Source organism: Cydia splendana, chromosome 14 (genome assembly GCF_910591565.1).
Source record: "Cydia splendana chromosome 14, ilCydSple1.2, whole genome shotgun sequence".
Lineage (NCBI taxonomy): Eukaryota > Metazoa > Arthropoda > Insecta > Lepidoptera > Tortricidae > Cydia > Cydia splendana.
In genome coordinates, this window is record NC_085973.1 from 6157779 (window position 1) to 6179871 (window position 22093).

General features: G+C 38.1%; 1 protein-coding gene across 1 annotated transcript in view; it reads right to left on the reverse strand.

Moving 5' to 3' along the window:
* LOC134797123 (spectrin beta chain) overlaps positions 1–22093 on the reverse strand; it is an 81574-nt gene that overhangs the window by 45426 nt on the left and 14055 nt on the right. The window contains exon 2 of the mRNA XM_063769361.1: positions 2821–2988. Within this exon, the coding sequence (XP_063625431.1) occupies positions 2821–2956 (136 nt within the window). The 5' untranslated portion in view covers positions 2957–2988. The remainder of the gene's footprint in view (positions 1–2820; positions 2989–22093) is intronic.

Here is a 22093-nt window from a genome sequence, read left to right on the forward strand (position 1 = left end):
CAATGATTTTTTCAACACAGATTAATATTGTCAATATCTGTGTCGGACCGTTTTGCTTTTTTTTGATATTTTTGTTTTTTAAGGCGCTAGAGCCCTTCAAAAATGGCCAAAATGGCCTAATTGACTATGCCGCAATGAGAAGCGTGGCATTCAAAACTGATATCAATTAGCCAAAAAAGCAAAACGGTCCGACACAGATAATTTCATAGTCATTTAGATTTCCAAATTTGGTTACGATTGGTTAAGTTTTGGAGTACGAAACCTCGATTTTTGAGATTTTTACGCAGGATTTTTCGCCTTGTCCTTGTCGCACTACTTTTAGGTGCCGCTTCCGTTAGCGAGACGGGTATATTTACCTAAAATATTTAAAACTCAGCTCCTGTTTCGTCTTAAGTGTTCGATAAAACTTATCATGGTTACTTCTACGGAGTTCTTTCAAATGCTAATCAACTACCTATAGTGACTAATGTAAAGTAATGTAGCACAACTACTATGTATACTTTGCTTCATAAGTTATACATAGACAGGTATATGCAATGCAGGTTTCCTTACGTTGGTTTCCTTCATTGAAAAGCAGCTGGTATCTTATACCTTTAAACGAGCAATTCTTATATATATATATTTATTTATATATATATTTCGGGGATCTCGGAAACGGCTCTGACGATTATGATGAAATTAGCTATATGGGGGTTTTCGGAGGCGAAAAATCGATCTAGCTAGGTCTTATCTCTGGGAAAACACGCATTTTTGAGCAAAACTCGGTCTCCCAGATATTATAATATAAAAATTAAATCCTATTTTGTACCAAGTCTCAATACACTGATACAACATTTTATTACTGAACAAATTCAATATAAGCCATCTGCATAGTAATGTCACGACTAAGGCCCCCAGCACGCTTAAGGGCATTAGAATATGTAGTCACGACACTTAATTAAATTTCCTGCATGACCCCTTGCCGCGTTATTATGGGTCTTTAATTGAATGTAGACTTTAATAACCAGTTTACTATGTTTATTGAAGCCTAAATTAATGTATATTTAAGACCTACTGTTGTACCTACCTATGTTAAACAAATAAATAATTTGGAATTTGGTACTTAGGGATTATTTCATGATAGCTCGCTATTTTCAACCGACGAAAAAAAAAAAAGGAGGAGGTTCTCAAGTCGACGCGTATATTTTTTTTTTTTACTACAAGCGGATTACTCTTTTAGTAAAAGGGGTTCAAAGTGAAAGAATTTTAAAAAGCAGATTATATATTACTCGTAAGCTTTCGGGTTAAATTATTATTAAAAACGGGCCAAGTGCGAGTCGGACTCGCGCACGAAGGGTTCCGTACCATTACGCAAACAACGGCAAAAAAAATCACGTCTGTGGTATGTGGGACTTAAATATTTATTTTATTTTGTTTTTAGTATTTGTTGTTATAGCGGCAACAGAAATGCATCATCTGTGAAAATGTCAACTGTCTAGCTATCACGGATCATGAGTTACAGCCTGGTGACAAGACGGACGGACGGACAGACGGACAGACGGACAGCGGAGTCTAAGTAATAGGGTCCCTTTTTTACCCTTTGGGTGCGGAACCCTAAAAACTAAGTTTATCAAACAACAATGAACAAAATTGTCTAGTAAACATAACACTTATTTAAAAAGTTCAATTCGATAGTAGAAAATCAAGACGACACGATTTTTTTTCTAAATGTCGGCGTGGCCGCTTGGATCGATAAATTGCCTCGGTTATAATGGATCGTTTTATGCTATTGCAAAATCAAATATTGGCCTGAACGTGTATCGTGTATGTGCATATATGACAGGAAAACGTATACACAAGTGAATACATACATACATATGCAAATAAGTACACACCAGCGCAAACTGTCTATCGGAGCCATTGGAGACTCGTTTGATGAGCCTGCTTTAAATGGCAGATGGAAAAAGCCTATCAAACCACAATGGCCTTTTAATGATCACTTAGAGTGTGTAATCACTTAAAAGCAATCGATAGAAATCTCAAGGACAATTCATTAAACATGCGAAGCCACCTATTTATTGGCAATCATTCCGGAGATTGCCAGACATTTCCAAATTCCGAGATGATAATTTGTGATTATTGTACAAGGACCATACGGCCTGTGGCCACGACATTGCGGGACTGGCTTCGGCAAAGGTAACAACCATATGTTGGAGTGGGACACAGCGATCGGACCTTTCGTTCCCCACCTATATGGTTTTCGCCTTAGCCGAAGCCAGTCCCGCAATGTGGCCAGACGGTTAGTGCCACAATACTGAGTTGTTAGCATAACATTGAGCTTATTAGAAAGAGGAGGGAAGAAGTTCACATGACAGAGTCGGCCATTCATTTGTGTCTTTACACATCTTTTACAGCCTTATTGAGATGTATATGACACCGTCAGTCATGTTAGACGTACCATCATCCACTCTACTGTCAACATGAGGACATGAGGTACACCGATGGTCAATACAAAGAGTCATTAGTGGGCCACAGTCGGCCAGTGTTCAACAGTGACTCACCAGCTAGCGCCTTGATACGCGATCGTTCGAATAGCCTCGAGGACGAGTTGCCGCCGTCATACTCGTACTCGTCGATGATCTCTTGCCCGTGGCCGATGGACGGGTGGGCCACAGTCAGCCAGTGTTCAACAGTGACTCACCAGCTAGCGCCTTGATACGCGATCGTTCGAATAGCCTCGAGGACGAGTTGCCGCCGTCATACTCGTACTCGTCGATGATCTCTAGCCCGTGGCCGATGGACGGGTGGGCGACAGTCAACCAGTGTTCAACAGTGACTCACCAGCTAGCGCCTTGATACGCGATCGTTCGAATAGCCTCGAGGACGAGTTGCCGCCGTCATACTCGTACTCGTCGATGATCTCTTGCCCGTGGCCGATGGACGGGTCCCATCGGGACACCGTTATGTCGGTCGTCATCGCGACCCGGTCACCACGCCACTCTCAACCTTCTGGAAAAGACAAAATTAAAGGTTAATTGGTTTTCGATAAAAATAGGAGAAGCGGTTGGAAAACGCATCGTAAAAATAACTCCTTACGAAGTAGAAGTTGCAAGACTCATGAAAAAATGCTTGAGAAAGATGGAATATGTTGGCAATGCCCTTGTACAGTCGACACACGGGATTGTTATGCTATTTAGGGTTCTTGCTAAATTGGAAACACCCAATTTAGCTAGGACCCTAAATGGCGCAACAATCGCGGTGCGTGATGGTACGGTCGGTTCCCCAACTTAAGTACCTACCCAAGTTGCCATACTACATGTATAGAAAAGTGGATACTTATGTTAGGGAACCGACTGTTCATGTACTAGGTACGTCATGACACACCTAGTACAAGAAAGTAAATTCAACCAATAAAAAAAGTCGCAAGTAGATACTTCGTCAGTCGATAACGGACTTTACAGTTATTGGCAATAACAAGACTGGCAAAACATAATATGACAAGAAACATTCGCGAAAATGAGATTCTCTATTAGCAAGACAATAGAGTTCAATTTAAAGATTTTCAGTTCTTTTTTTTCAATTAGTGATACAATTGTCGCAGATTTCATTCAATTGGACGTCAACGGGAATCAGCGGTTCGACAGATTGTTACTAACCGATTTTTCAACCCGCATAATACTCGAGTAGTTAGTAAAAACTGCATCCGTAGGGCCTTAAATAGGAAATTGTCATCAGTAGCGAAACCCAACCCAATACAGTAACATACAACATCACAATTATTCAATGGAAACTGTTTACGTAGGTATGTATTCCATGAACATTCCTTAACTGTTTGGATTTTGAAATATTCCAATCAAACGCTATTAGGTGCAATGATTGAGGCTAATCATAGTCATCCTAAATTAAGACCGTCTTTCAAAACCATTAAAACCTTATTAACCTTGAATTATCACGCAACAAATTAACTATAAAATAGCGAAAACCAAGCTAATATCCGTGAATAACAAAATAAACAAATCGAATAGCGTGAAATTCGCGACAACTGCATCCGATTTGTGTATTTTTATTCGGCCCGATGACATCATGCCGGTGATAAGACTTACAAGATAAGATTATAAAGACGCCGGCCGCGCCTTGCTGGTGAAGCATTATTTAATCTAGGCTAAATTGTAACAGAAACTGGCAATGTACGAGTCATGGTCACAAACATCTTTACAAGCGAACGTTCCAAAAATATATACACGATCTTATTGTCAGTGTCATAGAGGTGTGTAAATTTTTTTCGCGATTTCGGGGTTGATCCCATAGTAAAAGTTGCTCAGTATAATCCGAAAACCTCCCTAGCAACGGGAATGCAGTTATTTTTTAGCCACCGTGTATAGTTTTGGAACGTTTGTGAACTCGACTCGACTGTACATTTAGTTGTATCGTAGAGCAAATTAACTGTTTCACAAGGTCAGTGCCGCAAATTCTATGATTCAGCGTGACGTAATGTCCTAATGTCTACTAAAAGGCAGTATCTATTTTCCCTAAAGGTATAGATGCCTACTTATAGTGCGACGATGAATAGAACGAAGCCCTATCTGATTGCAGTCACGCAATAAAACTTGTTTTCTTACTGATAAAGTCTAAACTTTAAAACCACATTGAACATCCAAAAACTGAAAATGATGACCATCATTTAGATTTTACACCATATTTATAAGCACTTAGGTAGAGTCGAGGACAGAGAAGAGTCGTGGAATGTATTGATTCCCATACATTTCACAACTCCTCTCTTCGTGAATTAAAAAACTTCGACTCAAATAAATTAAATGACGCCAAATGATGAGTCACATTCCAATAGTTATAAAATAAAAATAAAACCTATGATCCTGGTGTCATAATTCAAGCGTAGCATAAAAATAGTGATGATGAAGTCAATATTATCATACGGCAGGTAAACAACGTGCAACGAATTGCCCCTTATTCCTACATACACTACTGACTACAGGATGAGATTATCGGTGAGACGCAAACTGTAGGGCTAAGATGGTCGTCTTTTTATCATCTGTCACCATGCCTGTCACGTTATAACTTCTAACAAATATGAAAGTGACGCATGACATGACAGGTGATAAAAATGCCGTGCTGAGAATAATCCCTGTAATATGAACAAACATCTTGGAAACCTAAGCTCTAAATCTAATTTAGCACGACTCTCAATTAGTCGGAGAGTATTAATTTCTGGCATGACTCCGCTAAGTGTCCCCCAGGTATTAATGTCAGTGGAACGAATTAACATATGGAATTAGTTGTTGAAATAAGGAACTAAGCATTAGGTCTTTGTAGTACGAAATAACAGGTTATGAAACAAAAACAAGAAGGTAGGTACACGTTAAGTAGGCATCAGAAGAAATCAGAGCTTTAGAGTGGAATACAAAGCATTGCTTATCATGAATAGTGGCATAAAACAAAATGAAATGCCGTTCGATTTTAAATCTTACCAGTAAAAGATAGAATATTTAATGCAATAGCATTTCATTTTGAGTTGTGCCACTATTCATGATAAGCGTCGAAAGGTCGTACTAAAATGCACAACAATGGTTGTACTAAAATGTAGATTGTATGATGAATTTAACTCGATTATTAACAAGGCATTGTTTCGGAGATTTGAAGTTATGTACTTCTATCTAGGTTGCGTACAAAAGGCTGCAAATCTTAAACTGTAAGCTACAATGTTGCATATTTTAATCCTTATCGGATTTTACATATGTAGGGACTCTAAATAAGGGTATTTCAAGAATCGGCAAGCGATTTAAACCTATTTTTATGTCTCTTATACAGAAATCATAAAACGACTTGCTTGAGTCATTATCGATTAACACATTTCTTAAAACTCATTACATAGTAGTGACTTCTTAGTTCTTACGTAAACCTTACAAAGGTACCGTTACAATATTGTTTTATTGAGCATTGTTATAACATCTGTTTACAAGTACCATCGTGCCTGACGGTTCGCAAACCTTATTACAAAGAGCTAGGGTATATTACTGCTCAGTCTATTGTTGTTACAACATACATGCCTATAAATGGTATAGGCTCGCGAGCGGCCTTCTCACATAATGGCACCATGCGAAGGTCCCCCTCGGACCACAATCCCTATTTAGCTATAAGCAACGTCACATAAATCGTCGACAATCATACAAAAAGATAATCGGGTTCTATCTGGGTACGTCACTGATTGTTGTAAGTTATCGGTTGTCACGAGAGTGATTTAGAAGTATTAAAAGGCAATTTATATGGCGGGATAAATATAAATATGTATTAAAATATTTGTTCATCATATTTTGTCGTAATTGAAATTAAAATGGATGAATAATTAAATACCACTATAGATAGCGTTTGCCGCGAATGCAGAAGACACTGGTTCGGTGCCAGCTCTGGGCACTTGGTCACTTTTTTCTTCTCTATATATGACATAGATTTCCGTAAACACCATTACTTATCTATCTTTTATTTAATATTAATACAGTTCATAAGTTGAAGATAACTCGTTAACCTAAAACCATCAAATGGGTGTTTAGATAAGGCCTTCTTAAGAAACATTTTCGATTATACTTATATCATTTTTAAGACTCGGATGTCCAGACAGACTAACGAGTTTTAATGACTACTATAATTAACCCTAAGTTCACATGTATGTCATAACTGCGAGAGGCAAAAAATATCCCTGAAAACTATTATTAACTTGTTTTGAGTATAAGTACTTTATTTTAAAGGTCACAGCGATTTTAAGTTTATCAAAAGCGAGTATAAACGATTTAGGTACATATTTGACTTTATTTGGAAATACTTAGAGTCTATAGAGTCTAAAATAAACGCAAAAGCTTCAAAAGTTCAACGGCAGCCATTTTGAAACATATTTCAACTAGTTTGTTATTTTTGTACGCTCAAATGTAAATTCGTAATCAAATCTCTTAGTTCCGTCGATAGGAATCTGATGAGTATGTACAATTTATGTGATAGCTTCTTCCTTTGCATTATTTAAATTAAAATAGCAACTAACAACATATTAACTCACATTCCCAACAACTAACAATCCCTAAGGAATGCCTCACTTTCCATCACGTATCATCATTCCTATTTAGATATACTATTAACGTGTGCCTTATGTCTTAGCACTAAGGTTTAAGATTGGTCAGTCAACAATGTGGAAGATTGTACCTATATCACTGCATATTTATAGATCAAAGCTGTCTGTATTAAGACATCCATACACACTATACAATCTAAATGGGATATGATTCGATGGTAGAGTAATTGAAGATAGCAAATTCTGTGAAAGCAAACACTTCAAGTATTATCAGAAGGCTCAAATACCAAAGTAAACAAAAGGCACTTTCAGGTAGAGAGTAGAGATAGAATTTCTGAGTATCACTTAGATTGGTTTTACGTGAATTTTGTAAGTGAATATTATCGTAGTCATATAAAATCCTTCGCTGCTCTTGGATTTCGAGTCTCGTATTTTAGCAGGAGGTAGAGTCTGTGCGGATTTGCGGAAAGAGAAGAGTCGTCGTAGAGTGTATTGGATCTCATATTATTTCACGACTCTTCGCTTTCCGCACAGACTCTATAAGATGGTATGTTGCGCTTTTAAATCGAATGAGTACAATCAAGGTCATAAACATTTATACTTTTCCTCACCTTAACCTATTGAACTAAGGTGAAATGTATTTATAAATAACATAACCTTGTTGTATAATTTACAATCATTACGCACTAAGCGTTAAGCACATGTTACACCGTCAGCGGGGCGTGTCGCTAATAATCCCATAAATTCAAATGTAACCTTGATATACAAGTAGTAGGTAAGGTAGTAGGCGTAATCGAAGCAGTCTAACAAAGCCATATCGACTGGCAAGGTGGAGGGGTCGACGACCGGTAGAACGCAGACATGGCGTCGGCAATCCATGACTATTAGTTATACCATGGTAAAACCATGGTGGACTTTTTTGAATTTTAACGCGGTTTCGGCTCAGATATTCAGTAATCACCATTATGATTAGGGCTTCCAAATACCGGACTTCTTTCAATACCGATATTAATACCGAAACTGTCTTCATCAATACCGGGATCCCGGGATCCCGGTATTGACTATGAATCGCTTAAATTTTTTGAGTTTTATTAAAAAAAGGCTCACTGTAACACTAGATATGTATGTCCTTAGCTTAGGATATTAAACAATAATCGCCATCTGCAATAATTATCATTTCACCCTCCAGGTTGGCAATCATTTTATCCGCCTTGTTGACTTCACCAGTCACATTTTTAGTTCAACCTAATAAACCAGCCAATATACAGGATGGAAAGATAAGTCGGGCCCTGGAGGGAAACTACCTTAAATCCTTAAGCTGGCTCATTTTACTTAAAGGAGACATTCCTTTATTTTTAAAAAGAAACAAAACTGCATTCAAAGTATTTTTCAATTTTTCTTCAATTTGGCTTGTCTAAAAAAATCTTGAGTACTAAATATTAGATTTTATGGATATTTTGTACGACAGACGAGTGTAAGTCCTAATGTTTCTTGGAGAAATGTTATCATTAACATTAACTGTATCGACTAGTAGAATAAAATTGCGAGTTTATTATTTTTTGGAATTTTTAGTCGGTTCGAGTCCCGGGCGAGGCAAGCGAGTTTTAGAAAATCTTTGAATGCAGTTTTGTTTCTTTTTAAAAATAAAGGAATGTCTCCTTTAAGTAAAGTGACCCAGCTTAAGGATTTAAGGTAGTTTTCCTCCAGGGCCCGACTTATCTTTCCACTCTATATATTCAAATTTGCCACCAAAAATTCGTTTTCCATACTACAATTCATTTCTTTCTACTTTTTGATATAATTTTAAGAACTAATTATATTAATATCATATCCTGAACATCAGAATTCATCACCAAAGATATTAACGCATATGCACAGATCTTGTTTCAATTAAATGATCTTCTTTAATTAAATGGGCAAGTAATCTTCTTGATACAGCCAAATTTGATCATTTTAATGGATCTTAAACGTTATAATCGGCACATTTTCCTTGTTTTTGAAAATACCGGGATCCCGGTATTGCATTAAAAAATACCGGTATTGAAAAATGCGTTTAAACAGACGGGATCCCGGTATTTCGGGATCCCGGGATCCCGGTATTGGAAGCCCTAATTATGATGGAAATTATTTTAAGTGTGTTCATACTTAATCATAATCATAATATATTTATTGTGACTGTAGGTGTTACATTTCATAGGTACTAAAACCATAGCCTACCATCTTAATGGATGGAATGGATAGATGGATCTTAGACTATAGAATGGCGAGTGACAACAAAGCATCTCTTCCCTTTTGCACCGCACAGTATACTAACAAAAAAATTTGGGTAAACTAACTCGCGCGGGACGCAAATCGTGCAGCACCTAATGTGTGTTAAAATAGGCACTTTAGCACATGTTAGGCGATCAGGCGATCTTTAGTATCTCGCGTCAGTATTTGCTGTAGTTTTTATCTGAACGGTTAAAACCAAACAAGTAAGGTTTTTATAAAGAAACGTTTAGGACTTCTACCATTCAACTAGTTTTCTTGATGTAAGACATTATAGCACTTAATTCTTCAGTTGTTGATGAAATATATGTGGAGTCAAGTTAGGTCAGCCTTCCTAAAGTGACGTGTGACCACTGACCAGTGGCGTATCTAGACCTGGGCGAAGTGGGGCCCTCGCCCACAGCCTCGCAGCTCGCCTTAAAGGGGCCTCGCGGACTCGCGGAAGCCATCCTTTTTTATTATTTTAGAAATACACATTAAAAGAAAAGGGCCTCGCAGATGCGACTTCGCCCACGGCTAGATTAGTTCACGCTGCGCCACTGTGTGTGACTCCTTGCTTCTGCTAGTTTGTATTGAGAAAGTAACACCTAAGTTACGGTAAGTAGTACTTTTATGATAACTTTATATGTTAGTATTCTCCCCTTTGAGCTTTCTGCTAACCTAAGCACCTTGGTGTTAACCAAACTACAAACAAGACTTGTACAACTTTCTTTGCTAATATCTGTTTGTTGTCGCAATGAGTAGAAACCTTGACTTCAAACTGGTAAGTTGAATGGAAGATGACAAGTATGTAAATTTAAAAGTGATTCAGTTAGAGAAACCTAACTATTTAAGTACTAAACTAGACGTAGTGTGACCTTAATTACGGTGAGTCACATTATGTGTGTGTGTGTGTGTGTGTTTGTGTTGGATGATTTTAGATATATGAAGTTCAAATAAGCTCATTGTTATGTTATAGATTGTCCCTTTGAAGACAGACCTACACGACGGGATAACCTAGTTGTGTCTTGTCTTTTGTCTTTTGAGATAATTGACGTCTAATTTAGACTACGCAACATAAAAAATAATTGTTTACAAAATGATAATGTACACTTTTGAAATTAAATAAAAATACATAGTCAAGATATGTTAGGGTTTTATCACACTTATTTCAAATGCGTTCAAAGCTTCCATCTAATTCCCAACAACCTTTACATACATTTTGTCCGTTCCGGCAAAATGTAGACCTATTTACTTCAATTTTCGAACTGATGTTCTTCAGAAAGCGGTAGAAACAAGAAAATGGCGTGCAAACTTCAGTGAACACACTTAAGCCTCGTTTTCGGATGCAAGCTTCGCACACAGCACAGTGTTTAGTTTCGCCAAACAACGGTAGGCTTTCTATACACCCCCAGCGTCTACTAAATGACTAGACGTTACGCTATCCCTATTATGAGGGGACGTTACTTTGCGCCGTCGTTGTAGACTACTTCCCAGACTGTATTATAGAGCATTTACGAGGGTGACGTTTAATTTGTCACGAGCCGCAGCGGTTGCAATATTGCGTATTTATTGTGGATATTTTGACTTCTAATTTATATAGGACCATCGGGCCTTAGCCAGCTATCCTTAGATAGCGAGGTTAACTACGTGAATATAACATGATTGAGCAGAATTTCACTTTTGCCTCCATTCGATTGAATATATGAGACGGGCGCGTTATCTTGTCATTATCACGACGATAATTGCGTCCCTGATACGCCTGCTTGCCGTAACGTGGACGCTCTTGAGTGAAACGTTTCGCTTTCATACTCCATTCATAATTATGTGGGCGCCAGATTGACGCTTGATGAAAAGATGTTTCATCGAGTAAGAAAGTGATCTGGAGCCGTCATACATATATGACATAATGCGAGCTCAAGCGGGAGGATGACGGATATCCTGGCTGTATAAGGGGCTTGTGCATTTAACGGCACAATGTTACTTGCGTGTCATCCCGTCTTCTTTATGTGAAAGTTCATCTAATAGGTATGTGATCTGGAACCGTCATACATATATAGATGACTAAGATGACATAATGCAGCTCAAGCGGGAGGATGACGGATATCCTGGCTGTATGTATAAGGGGGCTTGTGCATTTAACGGCACAATGTTACTTGCGTGTCATCCCGTATTCTTCAGGTGAAAGGGTTGGGTTAACTGCTGAATCATCGGACCACTATCAGAAAATATATTGAAAATATGCAGATATGTTGGGAATAATTTCGGGAAAGTCTGCTTTCAACCTGAATTCAACAAACAACGAGTAAATACTTAAAGCAAGAAAATTACGCTCTGTTATTCTATCTCAGTATCCCTATAGGTGGGTACCTACCCAATATCAGTTCATAGCATCATACTTTTGTAATAAAATGACAGATCGCTTGGACAGATTGGGCCAATCGAACTGTTACGTCTGGGATATAGAAACATGGTTTAAGTACACATTCGCAATTACACATCGTTCGCGATAGAGCGATAGATAAGCTAAAGCACAATACACTGCCCGCAGGTTGCCTATTCTGCTCGCCCCTAAATGCCGGCTCGCGAAGTCACGAAAGTCACTAAATATCATGCGACCAACTCTTTATAACTCAGTACCGACTGATATAAAGGAGTCGAAACGAGACAATATTTAACAAAAAGCTAAAATTGTTATTCATAGAAAAAGCTTACTACTCAATTGACGAATTCATAGTCTATACGAAACGATCATTGATTTGTAACATTAGGTATATTAATTTATTATATATCTGTAACAGTACGGTACGGTATTAATTGTATACCCACGAGTAGTATCCATAAACTGTTTCCTTGATAGCTATAAAACTACAAGTTATCGCCTTATACGTAACGATCATGCTCCCGGTACTTAGAGTTACGATCGGTGAATGAAATATATGGTCTACATTTAGGTCATATCGTTGAGTTCATTAGTCTGCGACACTTTTCGCTAAAGTAGCCGCATTCGCTGTGAGACATATCACATCAACATCAACCCAAGATGAGATTTATGTTTGGATACGGCTCCAATTCCTTATGGAAAAAAAAGGTACTTCCTAATTTCTCCTCTCCGAATTACAGTAACCAAGCCACTTTCTGACACAAGTATCTAAAAGAGAAGAGCTCGTTAACAAGAAGAGTCGCTATGAGTAGGTACTTCGCTAAAATTTTCCCACCCAAGTGCTTTTTTTATGCTTAGAATCCTGTTACATTTGCGATTCGTTACAATGTTTACTTTCTTATTGTGCAAATGCAAAGTGTACATAACCCTCCTCAGCAGTGCATGGCGAAGTATAGTATCGCAAATTGAGTAACCATTGCAGAAAAAGTTCGTGAGAATGTTACTCAATCAAAAACTGCAACGCTTTCCTCAGGCGCATGCTGGATTAGATTGAGCAAGACAAATTAACACAACAACAAAGTTGCAGTAAATTTTAGAAAAATATTCACGACACAATCTACGGCATACTGACAGAACCCAAACTATAGCGTCTCTCGTCGGCGTTTAGCCAACTCCACGGCTGCTGCTCGACGCAACTTTGGCGCAACAGCGCAGCGACGCCAATTCCACAGCACGCTCAAAACACACTAGAATGGGATGGCCCGTCTGAAATTCTTGAGATAGGACCACATTTGAAATCCATTTATAATCAGCTACAAAATAATCTATAAACTGTTACTTTCGTAGCATACTCATACACACATCACATATAATTGCGTGAGAACGTAACCCACTACATTTATTTAGTAATATAATTAGACAATGGCCAATATTATCTCGCGCGCCAAACGCAAATTACCCGTCAATTTCTATTCATGAGCAGGAAGTGCTGTTTTCCAGCTACGATTTCCATTTAAATTGACAGATGACGTAATTCTTATGGGTATGGATATAAGGGCCATGGTTGGTTGCGGGTAACTGTTAATTTTGTGCAACGGATGTAGGATTCCGTCACAGTAGGCCGCGTGTCGGCTGCCGCAAACAGTCGCGTTTCTAACCGCAGTTTGTATTCTTATTCGTTTTTTTTTAATCAAGCGTATTGTTCTGGTCCGTATCGTAATTTCAGAATTATTTTAAAAATTAACGAGATCCCATACTGGTATCCGAAGAAAACCGAGGGCTTACCGTAAACATCGAAAATCGGGCATCGGGTTATGGGAGATCACCCTGGAAATCGTATCGGAGTACAGTATTTTTTGTTTTGTTTTTTTTTGAAGTGAAAACTTCTTTAGCGGCGCGCGCTGTGCACTTTTTGTGATGGGGAAAAAATTTTAAACTCGCGACAGGTCACGTGACCGTAAGATTAGTAAGACGTAAGACGGACACGTGACCTGATGATCGGCGAAACACTGTTACAATGTCATTGAGTTTTCACTTCTGCCGGCACTCCCGGAGTGCAACCCGTTGTTTTTTTTTCATAACCAATGATAAACCTGATATAATTCAGTCGTTTTCAGTAGGTTACGCCAAACCTACAAAACATCTGGAAATAGGTATGTCAGTATAGGTACGTCTAGTTTCTAGGCAATGATTTCCAGTCGTCGACAAGTGTTGACATCACTGCCGGCTCCAAAAATAGCCGCATTAGCTCAACTGAAGTGGTCATAGCATAGGTGGGTCAGAGTTATAGATATGAACAAAATCTACAGCACTGAGACTAGTAAAACTAATAGCAAACTCTTAAAGAGCTTTGCTGATGCAATCTTACCCAAAAATAACAAACTGTTTGTATTGATATCTTTACAATCGGGACCTGCTTATTTACATTGCTTTTGGCTTTATAAAGTATCAGATAGTTATTATGATATAACCAATAGAATAAAAATAAATATATTGCCGTTGTGTACCAACGAATAAAAAATGAAAACATCAAAGAAGTTATGTGGTCGCAGCAGACTTACCTACTTTTGAACCATACCGAGAGGAGCACGGTTAATAAATAATAAAAGTTATGTATTTCAGTAATAGAATTATATTAGAGACACAGTAAATTCGACTTCGCAAGCATTGAAATGAGCATTATAAATTCCGTTATAAACCTTTTTCATAACAGACAGTGTCATCCTCCCTGACGCTGCCTTCCAATAAGTACCTGCAACTATATTATCAGACAGATATGTGAAGCTAGACTGAACAGCTATAAAATCCAGGTGATATACCTAGGTCTAGTCTAGATAGACCCGATAGCGGACGGACGAACTAACAGGCACTTCCCATGCTGGTGGCGCGCGGACGAACCCATTAACCCAAATATAGAACCACGCCCGAAGCCCACTCACGCACATAAACTAAGATTCGACAAATGTACGAACACCTACTTAAAAACAAATAAATATATTTGTGCCAATGATCTAATATTAGCTAAGGCTTTATAATCATGAGACGACCTTTGATGCTGATTCATCGGTCATTTTTGTTTTGCTTAACTAATTTTTATCATACGTATTAGCATAACATGATTGTATTTTAAAGAAAATAAGATGAGGTGTTAGTTTGCCAAAGAATGATTATGTTTTTCTGTTTAGTCAGATCATGCAGTTACAAATAATAGGTCCTGCAATGTTTAGTTTTTAGTCTTTTGTTTCTGACTTTACCTAATCCGACCTTAAATGAACGTGCCTCAGGAGTATCAGGACACGGTCATGGAAAGAAAAAGAGGCGTTATTTTTACTTTTTTTGTAAACTAAACCGAGCCAGTGGCCACTGAGGATGAGCTGAAAATGAAGTCTGTCGGAACGGTGCGGGCCTCACGGTTAATTAACGTTAACCCAGCTCCCCACGTGCAGCTCCCCCTGTTATAAGTAACGTAAACACCGCTGACACGAAACATGAAGCCACATCAAAACAATAGGACATCCGGTCTTATTACCCAAAAAAGTTGAAGAGAAATTAAAAATACGGGATATATTGAGAGCTGATTGCTGGTCTATTTAGTCTAAAATGCCTACAAGGTTTCCGACCGCTGCGACTTTGGTACTTTCCAACCGTGTAGTAGGTGTAGGTAGTTGGCAACCAAACAGCATATATAGATCCTCAACAAAGGTCAGGGTGAGCTTGGACCATCGAAATCTTGGTTGCCAGCACTTTCATATTCAAGTATAAAGACAAAAGCCGTTTAAAGCATGATTAGCGTTCAAATAATCAGTCAGCGGTTAAATTGCTGTCTGTCATCATTATTCCTGGCTTGACTGATTAGGAATATAAACAGGGCACGGTGTGAAGTGACATATAAACAGATTACGGCACGGCATTGTGGACACGTTACTCGCTAGATTGCCACCCCGCTGGGTGGCGTATTAGCCCGACGTCACTGACCGGACATCGAAGTAGTTCACTATGATATGTCAGGTGGATATTTTTATCATACTCGTAACAAATACGAACTTGAGATTTCTCGGAAGAGATCTGCGATTCTCTTCGTCCCGTTTCGTTGGCGTTTGCGATATTTACGTTAGTTCCACAAATATTAACGACAATTCATGTCATATTTGTACCTAAATAGCACTGTACTAACTGTACACCCAATAGCTCTCACTTTCCCTGAATGAGGGTGTCATTTAATTTTATTAAATCCGTGATAAAACCGAACTCAAGATTTCTCCGTAAACGACCAGTGATTATCTTTGCATAACGTCCCGTTGCCGCTTGTGATGTTTATGTTATTTACTTTTGTGTTACATGTTAAGTACAATTTTAAAGGTACCTGCAGTTTAATAGAGTCATAAATTCATTCGCTCTCTCCACAGCCATTTTGCCTTAATGTGGGAGTCGATTCAATTTTCCAATGAGGATAGTCATATATCTAAATAGAAACACAAATTACGGTTGCACCATTCCTCGGCTGAGGTGGAAGTCAATGAATCTAGCGAGTGGGTGTCGGCACTGAACTTTGTGGAAGTAGGATGCCGCTCATTTGCTGCCAACTAGATAGACGTAGTGTTTGTTGCTACATGAATTAATTACCAGTAAAGTCAGAACGCGCTAGCTTCAGCAGGTGTTAGGATGCACTTGACTCTTGGATTCTATCCCGTTTTTTATCGACGCAGCGTAATAGGATCACGTTTCAACTTTGATTACTAAAAAGGTTCCTTTAATAGCCCCACAACCACAATAGCCGAAAAGGAACACAGTTTGGAGATCCATTGACAGTTGGGCGAGCTAACAATCGTAAACAATTCATATTCAGTGACGCAAACGCATTTGCGTATAGTAGGTACTCGATAGCTGACCGATATAGCGTATTGTTCCTAAACTTTACCGGCGTGCCGTCACCGGCATGAGTAGTATCTATTCATGCAGAACGAATCATCTTTGCTTCGTTGAAAATCATCGTGACGGTCAAATCCAAAGTGAAGCGTGAAGTCAAGTTGGCAGCTTCCTATCGAATGATTCTAATTTGTTTTTTGCAAGGGCCCAGTTTTGTTGTATGTCAGGCAAGTGTAGATCGTCTCTAATGGGCAGTAATGGTATGACATAAGCGTAGTGACGGTGACGTAATCGGGCGTCGGCAGCCGGCGAAGGCCGGCGGGGCGCTTGTTTGCGTCCGACCGGTTTTATAGCGACACATGCACTGCACGTTTGCTTCAGCACGCGATACATCTCTCTGCTAAGAAACATTGGAATTGTATTTTGAAACTTTGATGAGGCTACGATGACGCCTCCTATTTGTACGAACACGAACCCTTCGTGTTAAGAGCTATTGCAAAAGCAATTGATCTTGCCGGTTTCCCGAGTATCTGTACATTGTAAATGTAATCTGATTTGAGAGGGTGAATTTCGGGAGCACTTATCGGAATGAAAGTAATACGTTTAGCTGCCAAAGATCAGTCTGTGAGAAGATGGCGCTTAGCACAAACGCCCACATGTATGATCTCTGCCTCGGTGAAGATGACGCTATCGTCTTATTTAGGTCAATATGATTCTTGACGCCCATAAAAATTATAAACAGACGAGCTGCGACCAATTGGGCTATTGTTTAACACCAGACATGAACAATGTGTGAGAACGCCGAGACAATGTTTCAAGATGTACGAAAGATATTCCACGTAAGTTTGGTAGGTTCTCATACAAAAATAAGTAGATTAGACTTTTGTGTATGCCTGGAGAGACGAATATTGGAACACTGCCATCCAGCCACCAGATGATAGCTAAATATTTGATACGTTGCTATGTTTTAAGACTTTTAAAATCGATACCGGGAAAGCAGAGTAAACAGTGTAATCCGAGCCTATTAGTAGGTGGAACCAATCAATATTAATTTAACAAATGGGCGAGGCGAGAGTTCTGTATCGTATCGAGTTTCTATCAGCGCGATGCAACAAAATAAACAGTGTTAGAAAAACGTGATAAGTAATTTATGAACCAGAACGGAGCGTAACTACTTAGCAAATTATAACAATTTGCACATTATGTAAATGGAGAAAGTAGTGTAAGTTAAGTAATGTTTACGAACAAATCACACCTTACATTACAACATTATCATACTCTTTTTTGCTATTTATGAAAATAAATATAAAAGATAATAATCGGACTTATCACTAACTTCCAGAAAACTTACGGGACACGCACATTTATCGCCGTATCAAACGGTACCATGATTCTACGAATTGAAATTAGGTTTATGTTATAGCAGCGGTAATGATGCGCGTTGAATTATTCAACTCGGCTTAGCGATTTACTCGCTGCGTGCATCGGAGTGCACAATAGAGCATCACTTTCCATATATCAATAGTGATTCATTGGAAAAGAAAGCTAGCCTCAAATATTATTATCAAATGATGAAGAAAAGAAAAATGTGGTTGCTACCGAGTACCGATACAGCCTGTTCTATTTAAAAATAAGCTTAAAAGGTTACATTTCGAGGTTGGGATTTGGACTGTAGCGGCGTCGCTGATGCAGTGTGCAGATAACTTGAAAAGCTCTTGTTGCCGCATTGCTGTCGTGATTAGAAAACGTTCAATCCGTCACTGAATTTATCAAGTACCTAACAAATCGATCATTTTTAATGATAAGTGATAACTTTATGCAAAAAACAACAAAGCTGTTTAAATAAACCCAACGCTTACAGCTCGTCAAGCAGTTAATGTTTTGGATCTAGGGGCACTCGAGCAGCAAAGTGTCGTGTCAAACAAACATGGTAATTAAACACGACACACCTCAGTTTGCTTGATACGATTCCGTAACCTCAATAACGATGTCATTTGGTTCATTATAATGTAATTTTAATCTTAACATTGACAACATTTGCGTTCTAGATCCTACTTTGAGGCGCAGGGTCTGCTTTTCAACAATATAAGTTTCATTGTGGTCATGTGGTGTCTTGTCTGTGTAAGGTAGGTATTATTAGAATATCATTACTGGCGATAGGACATTTCGTGAGAATTATAACAGACCAAATAGTAATTTCATATAAATTTGGATATTCCTTGGATACCGCTTCTAAGCCTGCTTTTCAGTCCTTCATTTGTGTGAATTGCAAAAAAATTGTACGTAATTAAGCGCAGTTAAGAAGCTATGATTAGTCTTAACTTAATTGATTCATTTGTGTTACCAAAATTAACTATGTAAATTGTATTGTATTAATAGTACTTAATTCGTACACATATAAGTCTATAGCATACGCTAACACACTTTCATGCATCTAACTTAAATAGAAATGGCTTAACTGTGGTAACACAATGGAATCAATTAATTTTAGACTAATTACAGGTGATTAACTATGTACAATTTTTTTGCAATTCACTCATTTCGGTGTCGTATTTAGACAATTGCCAGGCCTGTCATGTCACCTCATCTCCGGCTATGTGAAATCTAGTGAGAGTTATCACAGGCTAGACTAAACAGTCCTCATTCCGTTAGATTATAATTATATTATTAGAGCCAAACATAAACCTATTTTGTATTCGTGAGAAAGCACCGCCGCAATGCGTCAACCGGCGACTTTAATTCTGCACTCTGCTTTAAAACAACAATATCACGTCGCCTATGCTTGACATTGAAAATGCGCTTTGTGTTTTATTGGCGCTTCTTTGATCAGAGTGCACAAAACTTTCTTATATAGGTTTTTATCTAGGTCGTGCTTATGCTGACCTAATGAGGATATTGCTTGTAAAAAAGGTAATAAATTAACACTGTAGTGAACAGATCGTAATGTGTTAATAAAACTAAGAGCAATAATTAGGTCACGCTCAATTAGCGATTCTGAGAATTCGGAAGCTGAGTATAAAAGGAGCTTTTGTTGCGGTCATACAATGCAGCCTGTGTTGCGATTCTTGCAGTATAATAATGTACATTGCTCGCTTCTACCCAGGATCGCTTTTTCTCCGTATCAAATTCAAATCGTTTTGCTCATGATTATGAGTATGACTAAAATTACGATATTGTGGAACACGAATGGAACTTGATGAAAACTGTCAAGATCTCTAAAACACAACTTGCTAATCTTATTATTGAAAACAGAAAACGTCTTAAGTAATTCAAATTTCATGTAGGTGGCTTTACTTATTAGTTGAAGTAAAATTGTAAGTACAGTCGCCATCACATATATCGGAGCGGCCAAGGCGTTCACAAATATCTGAACATGCCTCTATTGTCAAGGCGTTAGAGTGCGTGTTCAGATATTGTGAACACCTTGGCCGCTCCGATATATCTGATGGCGACTGTACCAACGCTACTACAGCAACAGGACACTCAATAAAACGTGACATCAGTCCATTCATGAGTAGGTACTCGTAATTACGTGTAGAGGGCACCGCGAATGTGCCCCGCGGATTGCTGCCAATTGGTGTCCAACTATATAGCGGCAAATTGTTCTGCCGAATCTCGGCATTTGATTCAATGAATGGTGTTTTTGTGAGTCGTGAATACGCTTGAACCTTGATTTGATTAGAGTTGCGTTTTTTAAGGCCGTAGACTATCTACTGACTAACATAATATAGCTATCGTCTGGATACACAATTGGCGTTACTCATTAACGCGCTGCAAGCCTCAATTAGCTATTTAATCGTTTGTCTTTATCTGTAATTATGACTTATCTATTTGCAAGAAAGGGATAACACATACATTCACAAATTGAGGCTTGTAAAGTTTTATGAATAAGGTGGTTTAATTAAGTTTATGAGGGGACAGATCTGGGGGACCTAAGGTAGGTGGGTAAGTTTTATTTATTTATTTTATTAGTTTTAGTTTTAATTTATTTAGTTTATACATAATTTTAATAATAGTTTGTATAAGTTTTGTTATTGAATAAATTATTCTAGTTTATGAGTAATAAAGAGTTTTATATTTCTCAAAGCAATTGTGGTTCTTTTATTCTTAAGGCTTCTGTAATAGACTTTTCCTTAACCAATTAAAACGTCTATGATAATGATAATACTACTCCATTATTAATATTTTTAAACATCTCATTGGATGTCAAACGTAGCTACTCATTATCATTTAAAAACTTAAAACACCGCCGAGCCAAGCCAAGCTCTATAGACCAATAAGACATTTATAGACAGTAAAATACCGGTATCGGTACAATCCAAACCAGTCCTGTCTGAGATAAGTACCATTCGCAAAAAAGAAATTCCAAAACCAGGCCGCGGTAAGTCTAGCATTATGATAACTAGATTACTGGTGCCTAAAACTGGCTTTTACTGGCCGAGTATAGGCCAGGGGAGTGGAACAATGATCATGCACCTATTGCAATACTTAGCAGATGATGAGTACCTAAGATTGTAAGTACTACACTTGATAATATTATCAATAAGAAATAGAATAGAATTATTTTCTTTGGACAAATTGTTTCCCAGCGGTAAACAATTAAAATTTACGGGATCACACTGAAAAAACATACATTGTTCTGCGTAATCCGCGTGTCTGATTATTCTAAAATCAACAAAATTTCATTAAAAGGAGGTGGATCCAGTGTGATGTCACAGAATGCGTCCTCTTACTAAATCACGGTAACCTTTTTTACATTTCAAAAAAAGTTGCTGATTTAATTAAGTAGTATAGGTACTACCCTATTCTTATACAGTCAAGAGCAATGTAACGTCTCATTTTATATGGACATTTCCATACCAAATGACCAATTTTTATTGCCCTAGCTTGAACACTAAGTTCGTCCTAATAGTAGTCCTTATTAGTCCTATACGAGACAACGGCGAATGGAAACAATAGACAGACATATCAAGCAAACAGGAGGAATAAAAAAGGCGTACAAAGAATTGACCAACAAAAAGAAATGGATTGTTAAGATGGAAAACAATAGTGGGACCGAGAAGACTGACCGACAAGAAATACTAAAGATTGCTACAGTTTACTACACTGAACTATATAAAAACAACACACTAGAAAGAGAAATAGACTTGATAGAGGAATCTCCAATGCCTTCTATCATGCAAGAAGAAATTGAAAAAGCTATTGACACCCAAAAAAAGGATAAAGCACCTGGACCAGATGGAATATGTAACGAAACACTAAAACGAATAAAACCTGTAATAACACCCATACTTACCGAAATATTCGATACTGTTATAAATACTGAAATTATCCCAAAACAATGGACTGAATCTAACATAATCCTCCTGTTTAAAAAGGGGAACCATTGTGATATTGGAAACTACCGACCCATCAGTCTAATGTCCAATATATACAAGATCTTTGCAAAGATTATACTGAAGCGAATAGAAAGAAAACTGGACGAAAATCAGCCTATCGAACAGGCAGGTTTCCGGAAGGATTTCTCAGTACTAGACCACATC